This window comes from Solea solea, chromosome 19, assembly GCF_958295425.1.
Source record: "Solea solea chromosome 19, fSolSol10.1, whole genome shotgun sequence".
Classification (NCBI taxonomy): domain Eukaryota; kingdom Metazoa; phylum Chordata; class Actinopteri; order Pleuronectiformes; family Soleidae; genus Solea; species Solea solea.
The window spans coordinates 4,255,174-4,271,642 of record NC_081152.1 but is presented as its reverse complement, the minus strand read 5'-3'; the positions used below and the strand labels follow the sequence as shown (position 1 = coordinate 4,271,642).

The 16,469-nt window shown below is 38.2% G+C and overlaps 1 protein-coding gene across 1 annotated transcript; it reads left to right on the top strand.

Moving 5' to 3' along the window:
* The first annotated feature begins 11,622 nt into the window (after window positions 1–11,622).
* On the top strand, window positions 11,623–16,124 carry crhbp (corticotropin releasing hormone binding protein). The gene is made up of 7 exons (XM_058617562.1): window positions 11,623–11,740; window positions 11,835–11,928; window positions 12,334–12,491; window positions 12,792–13,002; window positions 13,530–13,690; window positions 15,204–15,321; window positions 15,443–16,124. The coding sequence occupies exons 1-7, from the start codon at window positions 11,651–11,653 to the stop codon at window positions 15,595–15,597; spliced, it is 987 nt and encodes a 328-aa protein (XP_058473545.1). The 5' UTR covers window positions 11,623–11,650; the 3' UTR covers window positions 15,598–16,124.
* The last annotated feature ends 345 nt before the right edge of the window (window positions 16,125–16,469 follow it).

Below are 16,469 nucleotides of genomic sequence, written 5' to 3'. Positions count from 1 at the left end.
CCTGAACTTCTTAACCTCCTCTTGCTGCTGCTGCTGCTGCTGCTGCTGCTGCTGCTGCCTCCTGCACAGACTTGGTGTCCGTGCGGCCCTAGTGTCCTCAGCTGCTGCAAATGACTGACCTGAGCTCAGACATCAGCACACATGGACTGAGACTACACAATAAACAACTGCCAGCAATAAACACGGGTGGAGATGCCACTGCAGTCAACTTCATTAATTAATACAATGACAAAATAAATCGGCTATGAGACAAATAACTTTGATACAAAAGTGTATTTTACAAAGTTATATTATGACACATGATCTGCAACTTGTCTGTTGATACTATGATAATAATTTGGAATAGGGAAGTAATATTATGGCAATAGCATGTTATTTCCACCATAAACATTAGTGTTTTAATGGCAGCCTTATGTCGACTGAAGTGGTTGTTGTCGGGTTGTTTTCCTGGATGTTGTGCAGCACTTTGAGGTGCATTGCCTTGTATCTAAATTGCTATACAAATAAAGTTTGATTAACAATGAAGAAAAGTGTGTGGAACACAAGGGAGAATGAACTTTAACTTTAAAATTGAGCACTTATCTGCCAAGACACTGATGGTACCTTTTATTATTAATATTATTATTGTTATTATTTTTTGTCATCATAATAATGGTACTTTTACTTTAGTAGAACATTTTAATACACTTTCCATCTACATAAGTTCCATATACCTACATGATTTCCCATGTTCAATCTTTGTTTATACTGTAAATATCAAGCCCATTCTGGAAACTGTCTACAATCTACATTCTATTCATTCTATTTTAACTGTTTTGTAGTCCTAGTGTTAATACCTTTATATATTGTACTTATTGTATGTGTATTATTTATTATCTTTATTTTTACTGTCTTTGCTGCTGTGACAATGTACATTTCACCACTGCGGGACTAATAAAGGACTATCTTATTTTAAGATTAGCATTTTAGCTTGCTGGTAAAAACGTTTTTCTTAAATTATTTCTTGATTATAAAAAAATAAGAATAATAAGTCCTTCACTGACTCTTTGTGTTTCTTATTCACTGAGATAATGTTCCTAAAGTTAGTCTTTGTGTTTTTATTTGTTAAATGTGAGCATCCATGACATAAAGGACTGTAACCATGGTGACAGTGATTCAAAATACAACACACTTTATCAACACTGTAGAGACACAGCAACTCAATTGAAGGGGAGGGGGGATATATGACTGTAAAAAAAAAGAGCAATTAGCTCCCTCTTGTGGTCGATGAGGGAGATTCAGATGCATTCACTTATATAACCAGTGTACACTGTATACTGTGTGTTACAGGTTATGGTGTCAGTCTACATTTTTAGTTTCAATAAGAATTGTTAAATCAGTGAGAAATAATCATATTTTTTTTTTGTATTTTGATGTTGTGTAGATCGCCATGGAAAATGGGATTATAGCTTCTTTTGTAATTGCTTTTTATTTTAATAGGGATTGTTTTTTTAAGGATTGTATTTATTGTGTAGTTTCCTAGCTGGCCAGCAGAGGGCGTGCAAAGTACAGCAGGTAAGATGAGCACTACAAACTGAGCTGAAGGGTCTTTTCTTTTCTTTTCTTTTCTTTTCTTTTCTTTTCTTTTCTTTTCTTTTCTTTTCTTTTCTTTTCTTTTCTTTTCTTTTCTTTTACTTCATCTGTTTGAGAAAACACTATTAAACTTAAAAGTCGATCCTTTCCCTTACGTTAAAAATGAATATCTGACTGAGATCACAATAAATTGATGGGTAAAATGTCGGTCATAAATCTTTCAATTGTTATAGTCAAAATGAATACAGTGACAAATAATACTGTAAATGTGACAACGCGGCTGCATGTTAAATCAAACAGGAAATGAATAGTGAGCAGATCCATATTTTTTTTTTTTCAATGGAATAATAAAATGAAAGCTTTTGTGTGTTCATCATAATTCTGTATACAGGGAAGACACACATGAGGCTAAAGATGCTGAATCCTGTTTACCAAGGAGCCCGGGATTTCATTCTCTTCTGCTCAACTTGCAAGATTGTGTGTAGCTTCCTCTGTTATGACATAAGCAGGCCTTTGTTTCCCTAAAGCTGAATTATGCATGGATGAACTGAATCCTTTTTACCACAAATACAAGAACACGCACACACACACACACACACACACACATGCATGGTGCAGGTTGCTTATGTTACACTTTGATGCATGTAGGAGGCTTTTGCACTTGCTTGTATGTTGTGTTTTTTGTCCATTTATGCGTAAAAATGAGGTCTAAGGTCACGGGGGTCCGTCACATGAGGATTTCATTTGTGCATTTAAAAAAATAAAAAATAAAATAAATAAATAAAAAGCAGCCGTCAGTTTGGAGCGCTCAGGGCAGCGTGCGGAGAAATGAAAACCAAAAACGATGTATTATATATTCACATGGTAGGTTTTCACTTCTCTCTCCACATCCCGGGTCGCCTCCAGGCAGCAGGTTTATTATATTCAGTAATAGTTGAATGCAAAGTACAATAAAGCTGAAATATTAAAGGGATAGTGGTATTTTGGAACTGGGACGTGAAGACGTGCAGAGGCCTGCAACAACAATGGGAAAACTGAAACGTACGAGTCAGTCTCAGATGTGGTTGAGATGTGAATGTGAGTTTTTGTCCTGTAGAATCTCTTTTCTTGACTAGAAGAGGCAAAATATCAATAACGTAAAGTCTCTCTCTATAGTGACGTTACCGACCCCAGTCTGATGGACAGCTCGACTTTAATCTCAACACGATTTATTCTTGAAATTTTGAGTTTAATTTCAGTGTGTTGTGTTTGAAGTCTACGTAACGAGATTACTCTCGGCAATCCCTCGATCTCTGTTTTGCTTTCTTCATGCGTGGCCCTAAATACGCCGTCATAGAAATGGCTAGTTCAGGATTTTTGAAGTGTGTGAGTCTGAGGCAGCATGAGTCAGACAGGTTTGTGCTCAGTCATCCAAATTGTACATGAGCTCCAATCATCCATCCATTTCCTACTGCTTTATCCTCCACATAAGGGTCTGGGGACAGTTGGCCAGTCCATCATATGGTTACATATAGAGACAAACAACAATCCACTGTCACTCATGGTCAATTTAGAGTGTCCAATTTACCTAATCCCCAAATCTGCATGTTTTAGGACTGTGGGATGAATTCGGAGAACCCGCGCACACACGGGGAGAACATGCATACTCCATGCAGAAAGGCCTTTGTTCCGACTGGGTCATGAACCCAGGTCTTCTAGTGCTAACCACTACACCAACTGTGTGGCACCAACAAAAGACTCACATACTAAAATATACAGCTTAAGTTTACGATATCTTAAGATTCCATTTGTCCTCTTGGAGTTGGATTACCTTCTCTGACTGGAAAGTGAACTTTGTGTCACTTCACAAATCACTCACTCCCCCGCACCAAAGTCCAAAGAGAAAATTAGCAAATGAATAACTCTAAAAACACTGATTTTCTCTATGTGACAGAATGAACTCAAACTGCTGTTTCTAGTCAGAAAAGGCTGTCAAAGGAGGAAATAAAGGGTCAAACATAATCTTTTTGTCCTTGTGTCCCTGCTGGAAGCCATTAGTGCAGCTTGTATCCCTTAGAATTTAATATAAAGTTCTGCTTTGTTTTCACACCAATGATATATACAGCTCTCAGACAAAGATCATTGTTGCAGGCGCTCCATCTGCATGTCTGAAGGAAGCAGAGGCCACTGAAGCTTCACAGTGATATGATCAAACCTGGACATGTTTGAGTATCAACACATATTGACAGTTCGCCGTCTGATAAGAAACGCAATATTCTTACTACGCACAACACGGACGGACACCTGGAAGACTGATGATTTAGGCGTAAATGAAGGTGTATTTTCAGCACGACGTGAGCTCTGTTTATCTGTGTTTGGCTGAACAATCTCACAGTCAAGCGTCACGGTGGCAGTCACACCGTGACGGCTGCAGGTTCACGTTTGGAATGTTTCGATGCTGTTATCTGTCTGCTGCCGTGATTTATTTCAGCTGTGAAATGAACTTTTGATGCCAACAGAAGTTTCTTCTGCAGAAAAAAGCAGTCAGATGTTGCAGTGCACGGCAGGGTGAGATGTTCAGTTGCTGTAAGTGATGTTTTGATCCAACCTGTTTTTTTTTGTTTTTTTTGCTATTTTAGTTTACTGCAAACTATGGGAAACGTTACATTGTCTGTACATATTTTAATTTTTTACTTTCATTAATTTCTTAATCTAAAATCTAATCTAATAATAAATTATAATAAAATAAGAAAGTTAAGACATAAACTAAAACCTTTAACATTGTACACTAAAACATTTTGGGAGCTTTTGGAAATTTATATATAAAGGACTGGACAAAAGATTGAAATCTGGGACAAAGACATTTTTTTTTTAAATAAAAAACGGAGACTGTTTTTTTTGTTCAGTTAATTCTGTTATTAGGAAAAAAAGAAAAGAAGAGGATGGAGAGCAAACCCAATTTTGAACATATTATTCAAGAAATTCTCCATTATGACACGACAGTAAAGAAGCAAACAAAACTATCTCATGTTATATAGTTTTATTCATTTATTTGCTTCACACACATGCACCCCTGACATGAACGCTTTTGTGTATCTTAATATAATTTTCTAATAAAAATAATGATAATGTTATCATCACTACAAATTACTCTGGCTTTGGTTCAGAAAATGCAAGCTCACACAAATCTGTGCTCTTGGCATTTCCATGAATTTTGACCCGTTTTAATCATGACATCACTGTTGAAGACTCTTTATGTTGCCTCTCTCTGTTAAGAAATGTTTCTGGTGCGTCATCATAGAAGCAGTGCTGTACGTTGGTGAATCCAATATTAGAAACGTTAAGAGTGATAAATGAATTACTCTTTGTGAGCGACATGGCTGCAGGACTGCGCTGTTCCTGCAGTTTGTAAATCACCCAGTTCTGAAACTCAAACCCAGGCTTGGTGACGTGGGACACTAAAGAACTTGCTTGGCTCTTTGTCTGCATGCGTTTGAATAAATAAGATTGTGTCTCACCTCCTTCAACAAAACCCTAGCTTCACCGTCTGTTGTGACAGAGTCAATTTAATTCTTTACGTTCATTATCATTTGGGAAACACTGACATTGTCGCATCGCATTGTTCTTATGTGATATATATATATATATATATATATATATATATACAGTCAAGCAGTCTAGCAGTGTTAAAATAGCAGCAAGTGAGTGAATTTAACTTTATATTTAGCTCTTAGTCTTAGGCTATTTTATGCTGCAACCTTATATTTAACTTTTTTTTTCTCCTTTATATTTTTCTGTATTTTGTTTCTATTTTTATTTCTAAATTGTTTTTATTCAATTGTTTTTATTTCTCCAATTCTTACTGTTAAATGTTTGTTTCATGTAAAGCACATTGAGTTGCCTTTGTGTATGAAATATGTTATATAAATAAAGCTGCCTTGCCTTGTTATCATGGAGGGTAGGAATAAGGAGGAGGACATCGGTGTTTACAGTCAGCCCTTCACTTTGTCTAAATCTATTTCCACTATTAGGTGACTGTCATTAAAATGTATAGTACAGGTTGTTTGGAGTGTGGTTGTACTGTACACTGATTTTGTCAGGCACATCACTGAATACTTTTGTGCTCTTTTAGCCGCTAAACAAAAGGCTCACATAATAAAATCTATGATATTTTAAGAATAGGTTTGCTGTTGAATCCTGTCATTGAACAGCCTTGAAGTGCTTCCTCTATCACACCAAAGTCCAAAGAAAAAAATCAACGTTTTTAGCTCAGAGGGACACATATGTGAACTTGCTGATTGAGACAGCAGTGGATCAACAACTCATGTGTGTCCTGGTCTAAAAGAAATTGCTGTCAGGCAGCAGATATCTTAATATATCGTAGACTTACGATAGACTAAGTTGTACGAGGTGAACCTTTTTTAAGTGGCAAAATCTACCTGGTTTTTATTCTGTCCTTGCCAGCAGCCGGGCTTTATCAGTGAGATCAAGTGTCTGGGTCCCAGGCTGCTCTCATGGACAGAGAGACTGTTGTGAGCCACAGAGGATAACTCACCGCTTGTTGTTTTATTCAATCGACTTGCAGCAAATGCAAAGAGAGAAATACAAGAACATAGCGTAGCACTGCATAATATGTAATATATATTCTGAGAATGCAGGTAAAGTGTCACATCACAACTCTATTACTAATATTATATTAGTATATTTTCCTCATCCATCCATGAGCCTGAACAGTCACACAGTGGTGCGAGGACAGATTCTCATTTTAAGAGAATTAAAAACAAAATTGTAAATCGAGCCGTTTCCCAATTACGATTTACAAATAGGGAAATGAAAAATGTGAATCGACAATCATTGAAACAGGAAAAAGACAGAATGATCAGTTGTCTACTGTCGATCGTTATGACGCTGTTGTGCTGCCTGGATCACTTGCACTCTAAATAAAAGAATTTGGCGTCCATATTGGCAATTGGCACATTTCGTAAATGAACCATCTCGTGTCAGTTTGTACTAAACACGTCAAAGATGAAAAGAAACAGGGAGTGGCCTGTAACTTTGCCATACATGGGACAAAGAGATCCAGCCAGAAATCATCAGCACATGAAAACTCATTCAAGGGACATTACGCCACCTGCTGGAAGCATGGCGGCTGCAAGGGCCTGCACAATGCTGCTTTAATTAATGATTGATTCTCTAATAACGATCTTTCCTCAAATACACAACTGTTCCTGGTCTCTATCGCTTATTCTCTCCTTTCCAATCTCCTCTCCTTCACTAACCCCCTTCCCTCTCTCCTCTCCTCTCTCTGAGCCCAACCAGCTGATGCAGATGGCTGTACACGCCGAGTGCGTGTAAAGTGCCTTGAGATGATGTATGTGTATGGACTAGTGCTATAAATAAAATAACACTTAATAGAACAAAGTGACCGTCATGTCATATGAAAGCATCTCCTCCCCCAGTTGCTACGACAAAGGCGTTTGTATAATCTCAGTATAGGAGATATTAATTGTGAGAGATTATGCTCCACTAACAGGTGATGTGCATAACTTCCAGCGAGGACACGATGGGTGAGCATGGATTTGATGGAACCTAATGAAGCGTCATCACCAGCACTTAAGTGGTTTCAACTATTCAGCCGAACCTCTCAGGGCTTAATGAAAAGCTACAGGCCAAATTTAAGTGGCCAAATTCACTCAGAAGCGGAATAACATTCCCCAAATACGTCGCACTAAAGCGCCAGGATATAGTTTTTATGACTGTTCAGTGGAAATGCCTGCACACAGCCGTGCATAATGAAAAGTGTGTTTTGATTTAAAATGTATGTCAATAATATTTGACCATAGTGCTTTTGTTGTAATGGAAAACACTTTGGCCTTGTGAATAATCAGGCTTCTGAGCTGCACACCGGGCTGGATATAGGCACATAAACAGCAGCTGATGCTTCTGACCTGATGAAACTGATGGTAAAGAAAAAGCCAGTCGATGAGTTAATTATTGTCCGATAATGTGAATTAAACTGAAGATATGTGCCGGTGACTTTGGGATAATTTACGGTCATTGTACACGACTTGGATTACGTCTAAAAACAGTGCAATTAACAATCCAACGAACTAAGACACACAAATTCATTTATAGCTGCCTCTTTGTCTTGTTTTGTTTATTAAAGCTGCAGTCCGCAACCTTTGTTGATTTGTAAAGTTATTATTCTGCAACGTTATTTGTCTGTTGCATCCATCTGAAAACAGGCTCTTGTCCAGCAAGACTATCAGACCTGAGTGAGGGAGCATTTGTGTGTATACACCAGCAGAGCTTCACTTTTAAGACTTTTCTGACACACAATGGAGAGGTTTTAAAACACCGCGGAGTGTTTTAGTCGTTAAGTCGCAAGCTAATAATTACTATTTTATTATTATTATATTTTATATTTAGCCATCTCACTTCCGTGATAGAGCTGAACATGTTTATTCTCTGGTTTAGCAGCTTCGACACAGTGGAAAGTTTGCTCAAAGCGGGAGTTATTGGCGACCCTGAATTAGAAAAACAACATAAACAAACACAAAATATTCCCAAACAATCAAGACATATTGAAACCAATGGAAATGTCCTGCAGGGCCGACTGTTTGTGACGCGCTGGTTTGCATGCCGAACATGTTGTGCTTTGATTCCAGTGGATTTTAATAGTGTCTATAGCTGAAAGGGTTCATTATGCTTCCAACGACGTGCTCGTTCAGTCATTGAGCAGCATCTGAAAAAGGAAAAACATAAAACAAAAACAACTTACACCTTAGGACTTGAAGACTGATGCAATCTTTCCAAAAGGAGCTGCAAGCAGTTAAAGTATTTTTTTTTTTGATTCCTTATTTGAATCAGAACTATTATTTAGGTTTATATTTTCCCATTTGCCCCGTGGTTATGTTTTTAATGAATTTTCCACCCCATGATTGGTTAAGTTTATAAACACACCGGGACACAAAGCTTATCTCGGGCGACACAAACGTATTATTTTGCGCAGCTCCTCACAGAGTGTGTGTGAGTGTCGGTTACACCGAAGGCCCACTTTCTGCATCTGAATGGACTGACCTTTTCAGCAGCCTGAGGCACATGCTCACCTCGGGGACTGAGCGCAGACAGGTGCAAGACGGGTACACGGCGTCCTTGACTCGTGGAGACGTCTCTGGTGGCAACACAGAAGTATTCGACAATCAGCTATTTGACTTGGCTAATTTTGAATGTTAATTACTTTTCGCCGGAGTCTGGTTCATAATCATCCACTGATTTTGTGCTCAATTTGTCACAAGACGTTTTCCAGAATTATGGCCTGGATTGACATCAGAAAAGTAAATATACACTGCTGTCTAATATCACTGTTATGTGATTGTAAACTTCCCATTATTCAGTATAAAGCTGTAGTGTATAACCTTTAAATGTAAACACATGTCACGACCCTCTCTGAGTTTATCAATGTAGTGTTTAGATCTTGAGTCGCAGGAAGTGATTTGTTTTGTGTCATCACAGACAGACACCACAGCCATATTGTTTACAAAGACCAAACAGAGGCAGAATAATAATAATAATATTTAAAAAACTAAGGAAATAACACACTGCCACTATTACACACACACACGTTTTCACATCACTCATAGTGAGGACCTTAACCTTAAACGTAACTCTTATGCCAACTGTAACCTTTAAACCGGTACACAATTACTAACTAACACTAACCCTAAAACCAAACCTTAATCCTCAAAAAGCCCTTTTAAGGGGTGACAGAATGTGAGGACCACCCAATAACGTCCTCACTCCCTATTTGTCCTCACAAAGTCTCCCTTAACGTCCATCCCATTGTAGAAAAAGCTCCTCATCTGCATCTGTATGTTCTTCTCATATTCACATACTTCATTTTCTTCATTTCATATCCTGCAGATCCATCAGGTCCTCTGTCCAGATCAGTCACTCTGCATTTTTTGAACCTGACACACAAGAAGCACAATATCAGCTCCAACTGTCTGCACATTCACTCTTTTTTGTTTCTTGAAGCAGTACACCACCACCGTCCCTCTGGCCTTCCCTAATAGAAAAACAGAGTTGTTAAAAATAAACAATCCATCTTATTGTCTAAAATCCAATGCGGACATTAAAAATTAAAAAGACAATGGGTGCCATGTTGATGGTTAATGGGTTAGTGTCTTATGCCGAGTCCAGGGGACGAAGGCGGCGCCGGACTGATCTCCTGTGAGGAGGATCTGTCAGTGATGAGAGTTCTGATGGGGAGAGGATAGGTGGTGGATGCTTCACGGTAACAGATGCAGGAGGTGGACAGAGGGTATTAGAGGAAGACAAGAGGAGGTAATCAGTCGGCATGCTGAATGTATGACCACAAACACAAAGGGGAAACAAAACCTTTGTTGTTTATTCTCAACAGTGAAGAGAACACAAATGCCCTGTAGTGTAAAATAAAAAAAAATCTCAAAAAATACACAGTGCATTCATAGTATTTATACATATATCATTAGAAAGGTTGAAACATTAAACATTTTGGCAGTGGAAGTCTGGAAAGCTAAGTCTAATTTCTAGAGGAATCTATATCGTTTTTAATAAAGTGCTTGATTTTGCAGGACACGTAAGATGCTTCCGTATTTTGTCTTTCATGTTTTTGATTTGTGGAGTTTTGACAAACAGGAAATGTGTTTTTGCAAGAGTGAAAAAGTGTAATATGTTCGTAATTAGTCAATCTAATCAAATTATTATTATTTTTTATTTATTTCACACGATCTATTTTCACTGTTGTTTCTTTTTATAGCTATGGGAAATAAATAATTTGGCTTGACTAAGAATAAACACAACATAAACATTAAATAATTTGGCTTGACTAAGAATAAACACAACATAAACATTAAATAATTTGACTTGACTAAGAATAAACACAACATAAATCAGCATTGTACAGTGTTCACCGCAGCTATGAGGAAAAGCAAATTCACTCATGACTGACCTTGACATTTAACCCCACCAGGCTATTCTCATTATAATAATGAAAACATCATCTTTGTTTTCATACTTACTGTTTTCATTATGGCCCCATTAGTGTATGGCATTTATATTTTCTGCTGTGCATTTAGGGCTTTGGTCGTATGATAAATCACTGTTGCACAAAATAGTTAATTCATAAAAATCTTTGCAGTTTTATCGGTGTCATGTGATTTTTGCAGCAGCAGATTTTGGCTGTGATTTAAATATCTCAGAGATTGTTGCTATCAGTATTCTGGGACATATTTAACCAAACTGAGTGTTTTTTGTTTTTTTTCTTACAAGCAACTAAATGGAGTTTTTGACAAATGTGACAGTTTAATCCACTGGATTTAACTGAGAATCAAGGATTTACCTCAAACTTGCACAATTACAAAAAAAAAAAGGCGTAAGCAAATATTGATTTCCAGGGTGCGTAAGAGTATTAGTGCCACAAAATTGTTTTTTTTTCCTCACAATTTATGCTGCTTTATTTAATCTTGTGGCCCCAATACTCTTCCGTACCAGGGGCCCCAGTGTGTGGAAAAAAGAAAAAAAATGAAAGAAATCAAGATATCTTTAAATATATTAATTATATACAGGTGAAGATTGGTTATTATACAGTATCACTGCTAAACCTAATAGTCCTAATACTAGGCCACTTTTAGGATTTTATTGCCCTCTAAGGTAAAAGTGTTACTAATAGTCAAGTATTGGCTCCTCCTCTTAATTAAAATCATTGATCAGTTATTCATTGATCATGACATATCTCATTTAGGCTGTTTCATCTTCTTCTGGCATCATCACCATCATCACCATCTCTCTCTCAGTGTGTGTGTGTGTGTGTCACGCATGTCCATCCTTGCTCTCGTCACAAGCACGCAATTGGTTGTGTGAGGGAGGGGTTTGTGGGTGAGGTGGGGGAGAAGATCCACGGTGGGTGACAGCGTCGTTACTCGTTACTGAACTTGTTCCTATAAAAAGCGGCTCCGTGGCGCAGAGAGGCTCAGACTTTTCCCTCCTCCTCCTCAGCAGCAGGTGCGCGCTTCTCCACACACACACACACATACACACACTTCACTTAGAGTCAGTGATGCGCGTCATGGAGCGCACTTTCCGCGAGCAGCTCTTCTTGCTGGTGCTGTGTTTGTCCGTCCTCAAGGGAAACTCCAGATACATCGAGGTGAGTGTCCAGGTTAAATATATATTATATATTAGACACACTTTGAAATGAAGTTGCTGTTCAACTGTTGTCTTTTATTTTGTCCCCTCTTCAGAACAACGACATCTCAAGAGATGAACTATTTTCACTTTTCAATTCTCAGCTCAAGAGAGAAACACCTGAAGAGTTGATATATCGTCGTCCTTTACGTAAGTCAAAGACAATCATGTTTTTTTTTTACATTAATTCGTCTCTCATGAAACTGTTGGAATTTATATAACATGAAACTTTTATTAATATTAGTAATAATATTAATAATATAGTTGTTTCTGTCATTACACTCAACAACAATAGAATCAGCCAATTATTTATTATAAATTAAATACTCATAATTATCTTAGAGTAATGCACTGTATGTTATGATTGGGTGTTAACAATGTGGATTTAAACCAAATTACATTATAATATAACATAAAATGTAGTTTTACTGATGTAAAAAGCATCAAAATATAAAGAAAAAAGGTTCACAAGTAGGAAAAAAAAATAAAGGCAGGTTCTAATGATCATTAAAAATGTTAATCAAAAATGAAAATGCATGTGGATCTGTGTCTCAGGTTGTCTGGACATGATCGCAGTGGAGGGTGAGTTCACCTTCACCACGGAGAATCCTCAGCTCAGCTGTGCTGCTTTCTTCATGGCAGAGCCCAGCGAAGTGATCAGTGTGGATTTAGACAATGTGGACATCGACTGCAGTGGAGGAGACTTCATCACGGTAAAAAACAAACACCATCTGGTTGACTTATAAAAGTCCTCATGTCTGTTCTTATATCCCGTGGAATAGAGATCACTTATGTTGTGATAAAAATGTGAGTTTGTTTTTGTTTAACTGGTGCATCCTGTGGTCACTTCACTTGCCCCACTAAGCTTCCCGATTAGACGAAAAGCCCCTTTAACATAAGGCAATTACATGGACATATTTACTTCAGGTGACCTCCTCCATGGCCGCACACTGATGCTCTCCACATGTCATGATGGTCTGAGTGTAACGTCCTCCCTGTGCCTCTGTGTGAAGGTGTTTGACGGCTGGGTGATGAAAGGAGAGAAGTTCCCCAGCTCCCACGATCACCCTCTGCCCGTGAACGAGCGCTACGTGAACTACTGTGACACGGGGGCACTGAGGAGGAGCGTGCGATCCTCTCAGAACGTGGCCATGGTCTTCTTTCGCATTCACAACGCTGGCAGCAGCTTCACGCTGACGGTCAAGAAACACATCAACCCCTTCCGTAAGTACGGATAGTCCTCAAAGCTACGAAATGCATACATGGCACACAAAGGTTGAGGTTTCACGTGTGCGGAGATTAGTGGCCCAGCAGGATGCAGGAGACTTTGAGCCCGCAGGAGGTTTTAAACTGCAATTTCAATTAGAAGCTGATAAATTGTTCAGATCTGCTGCCAACATTTAACTTTACAATATCAGATGTAAATACTGCAAAAAGCGAATTGAGTTTCCATGATTTAAATGCTGTTGTTAAAGGCAAATACTTATTTGGTCTAAAACCAATTGATGCATCCATTTGGTATTGTAGATTTGTTTTCTAGTATCTGGCATTTGTCACATTTGTCTCATTCATACATAAATTGTACATAACGTGTATTTTGTTGCATTTTCTTGAAAATAGATTGTGTTTTTAATAACATGCATAAAATGAAGGTCATGGAACATACTATTGAAAAGTATGTAAGTGGCAACTACAACTATTTAGTTTTACTTACTACAGCGGTGGTAACATCCTTTTCTGTCTCTTTGCAGCCTGTAATGCCATCTCCCAGTCACCAGAGGGCAGTTACACAATGGTGATCCCACAGCAGCACAGGAACTGCAGCTTCTCCATCATATATCCCGTGGAGATTGACATCTCTGAGTTCAGCCTGGGACACAGCAACCACAACAGCAACAACGACTTCCCCAAGGTGAAAGAAAATCATTTGATACTGGTTTCTCTGCATCTGATTCTTTACCTCACCACTCTCAAGACTCTCACACAATAACGTCCATCCGAACAGATCATAAGATTTAGCACTTGTATTCACACCTGTGTGAGTGACACATAGAGGGAGACAAACAGAGTCTGGAGGAAATGTGCTTTTGCGTTGGGCTCTGAAGATGCATTCAGGGCCCATTCAGACATGTATTTAGAGTTTTGCAGTATTGATTGTTTCAATTAGGAGGAGGAATGTTACTACTGGGACAAATTTGTATGATGAGGAAACCACATCATACAAATTTTAAAAATATTAGAAAGATCTGAAAACTACTGTTGTAACTTTACTGAACTGGCCCTTTAAAAACCTCAAAACATCAGCTCCTTGTTGCTGTCCTAAATTTAACTGATCATCTTAGCGTCGTTTAGCTCTTTGTTTTGGTTTTACAGCTTTGAGAAAACTGTCATTCTGACATCTGACAGACTTGTTCAGCAGCCAAATACAGATATTTGACTCGTATTCACCTCAGTTTGTTTGTTATTTTAACATCAAACCCAGAAAGAACATTTGTAAAGTTGAATCTAAAGAGACGTTCGTCAAGTCAGCCAGTCGAAGTGAAGTCGTCGTGTAGCAGCCATTTTTGACAGGAAATCAAAATATCGTGAAATCACAGGTGTAAAGACTCAACTCATTAATGGCTCAGTTCCATTTAGCTTCCACAGTGTCGGGCTGCATGCTGCTTCGCTGTCACGCCGTCCTGACGTCCATGAACCTAACAGAGCCCTCGTTAATGTGATGTGTAACACCTGCACTGCCACACATGATGCCACTTAAAGTAATTAAGTAATTAATGAGAGCACAATGTTTAGCACAAATACATGCTATCAACTTAAAGGTAAAGTTCACCTCTTTTTTTTTAAATAGTGGTGTTTCATGTTACGTATGCAGGGCCAGTTGTAGACAGAATTCTTCTTGAAAGAGGACACAGGGGAATGAGGACATGATTGACATGTTGGTTTGATGTGACAGGGGACAATGTTGTAGAAGAAAATCTCTAACATTGTAACTGTATGCAATATTTGCAAGATCTACATCCGTCCTCTGCTGTTCCTCTTCACGTCAAAACAACACAACACAACAGACAACATGTTGGTCTTCTGTACCTCATACGGCTGCACAATGGTTATTATTATTAGATTAAGGTTAAATTTGGTCAAATTTGTAAAACATGTTTTGTTTGAAAACAGCCCGATATATTTTTTTTTAATGGAAAACGACCAGTTAAGATGCAAAAACATTCATTGTGATCAATTCCGAATCACATCTTGCAATTTCTGTCCAAAACAATACGATTGTTTGACGATCTCGTTGCTCTGCTTCAAACACTGTCACATTCACAAACTAAAACTATCCCTTTAACGACTTGAATTGGATGAACTGAATATCACTCCGTTGAGTCTCTTTTGTAAGTGCCATGTCTGAAAGGTGTTCTTCTTTTCAGAGATCCCTGCCCGGATGTACAGAGACAGAAGATTTTGTGCAGCTGCTGGGAGGACGTGGCCTTGACACATCCAAGCTTCTGACCATCACAGACTTCTGCACGTCCTTCACTGGAGCCAGTGAGTAAACACACCCGCTCACTGCCTTCCTCTCTCTCTCTCTTTAATGAGACACAACTACAGGTTAACACTAATTTCCTTTCTTTGTTTCCCTCCCCCGCCTCCCCCGCCTCCCCCGCAGCGCATATGAAGGTTGGTTGTGATAACACAGTGGTGAGGATAGTGTCCAGCGGGAGGTTTGTCAGCCGTGTTACTTTCAACTACCGGCTGCTGGACAGTCAGGAACTTCAGACGATCAAGCTCAACAACGTGGAGGATTTCTGTTTCAACAACTGATAACAGCAGGACTGCAACATGACACATGTATCATATGACGGCAATTGTTTTTTTTTATTGATTTCTTTAAAGGCAGCAGCTCTACCTGGCCACTCCCTCTCATTAGACAACACTCATTAAATCCAAAGACAATAAGAACGATATGGAAAATATGTGGCAACACAGATAATACGATATTTTGTTATTAACTCAAATCTCAGCAGATTTTCTTTCAGCTTTAAATTTTTTTTCTTTATTTCTGCTAAATAAATTGTATTGAAGTGTCCTTTTATGTTCAATGGAGCTGCAGTTTTTTCTGTTTATTTGTCTTCAATAAGATTGTTAAGATTTCCTTATGTTGTTATTATGTCGTGGGTTCGTCAACATTCCTGACAAGGAATGGTGCTAAAAAAAATGAAAGTTGCCTTCTGATTATTTTGCTGAACGATGTTTGAAGGGTAATATGTATTTCCGTGTAATAAATACAACTATTCATTGTCATTATGCAGTTTGTATAAAGCCTTTTTGTAATAAAATTATACTGCATGACAAAGCACGCCACGGTGCCTGTGTTTTCCATCCATCCAACCACACCACTTATCATTTGATCCCAAATGACAGTACGACAGTTTTCAATATGCACATATTAAAACAATATTAAAATATTGTTATATGTATATATATATATATATATGTATATATATGTATATATATATATATATATAAATATATCGGATAACCATTTATTCATCTATTTTCTACCATTTTATCCTCCTGTGCCAGTCTCAGCCGACATAGGGTGCACCCTGGACAGTTTGCCATCGCAGGGCTGCACACATAAAGAAACAACCATTCACTCTCACCTTCATAGCTATGCTCAATTTAGAGTGACC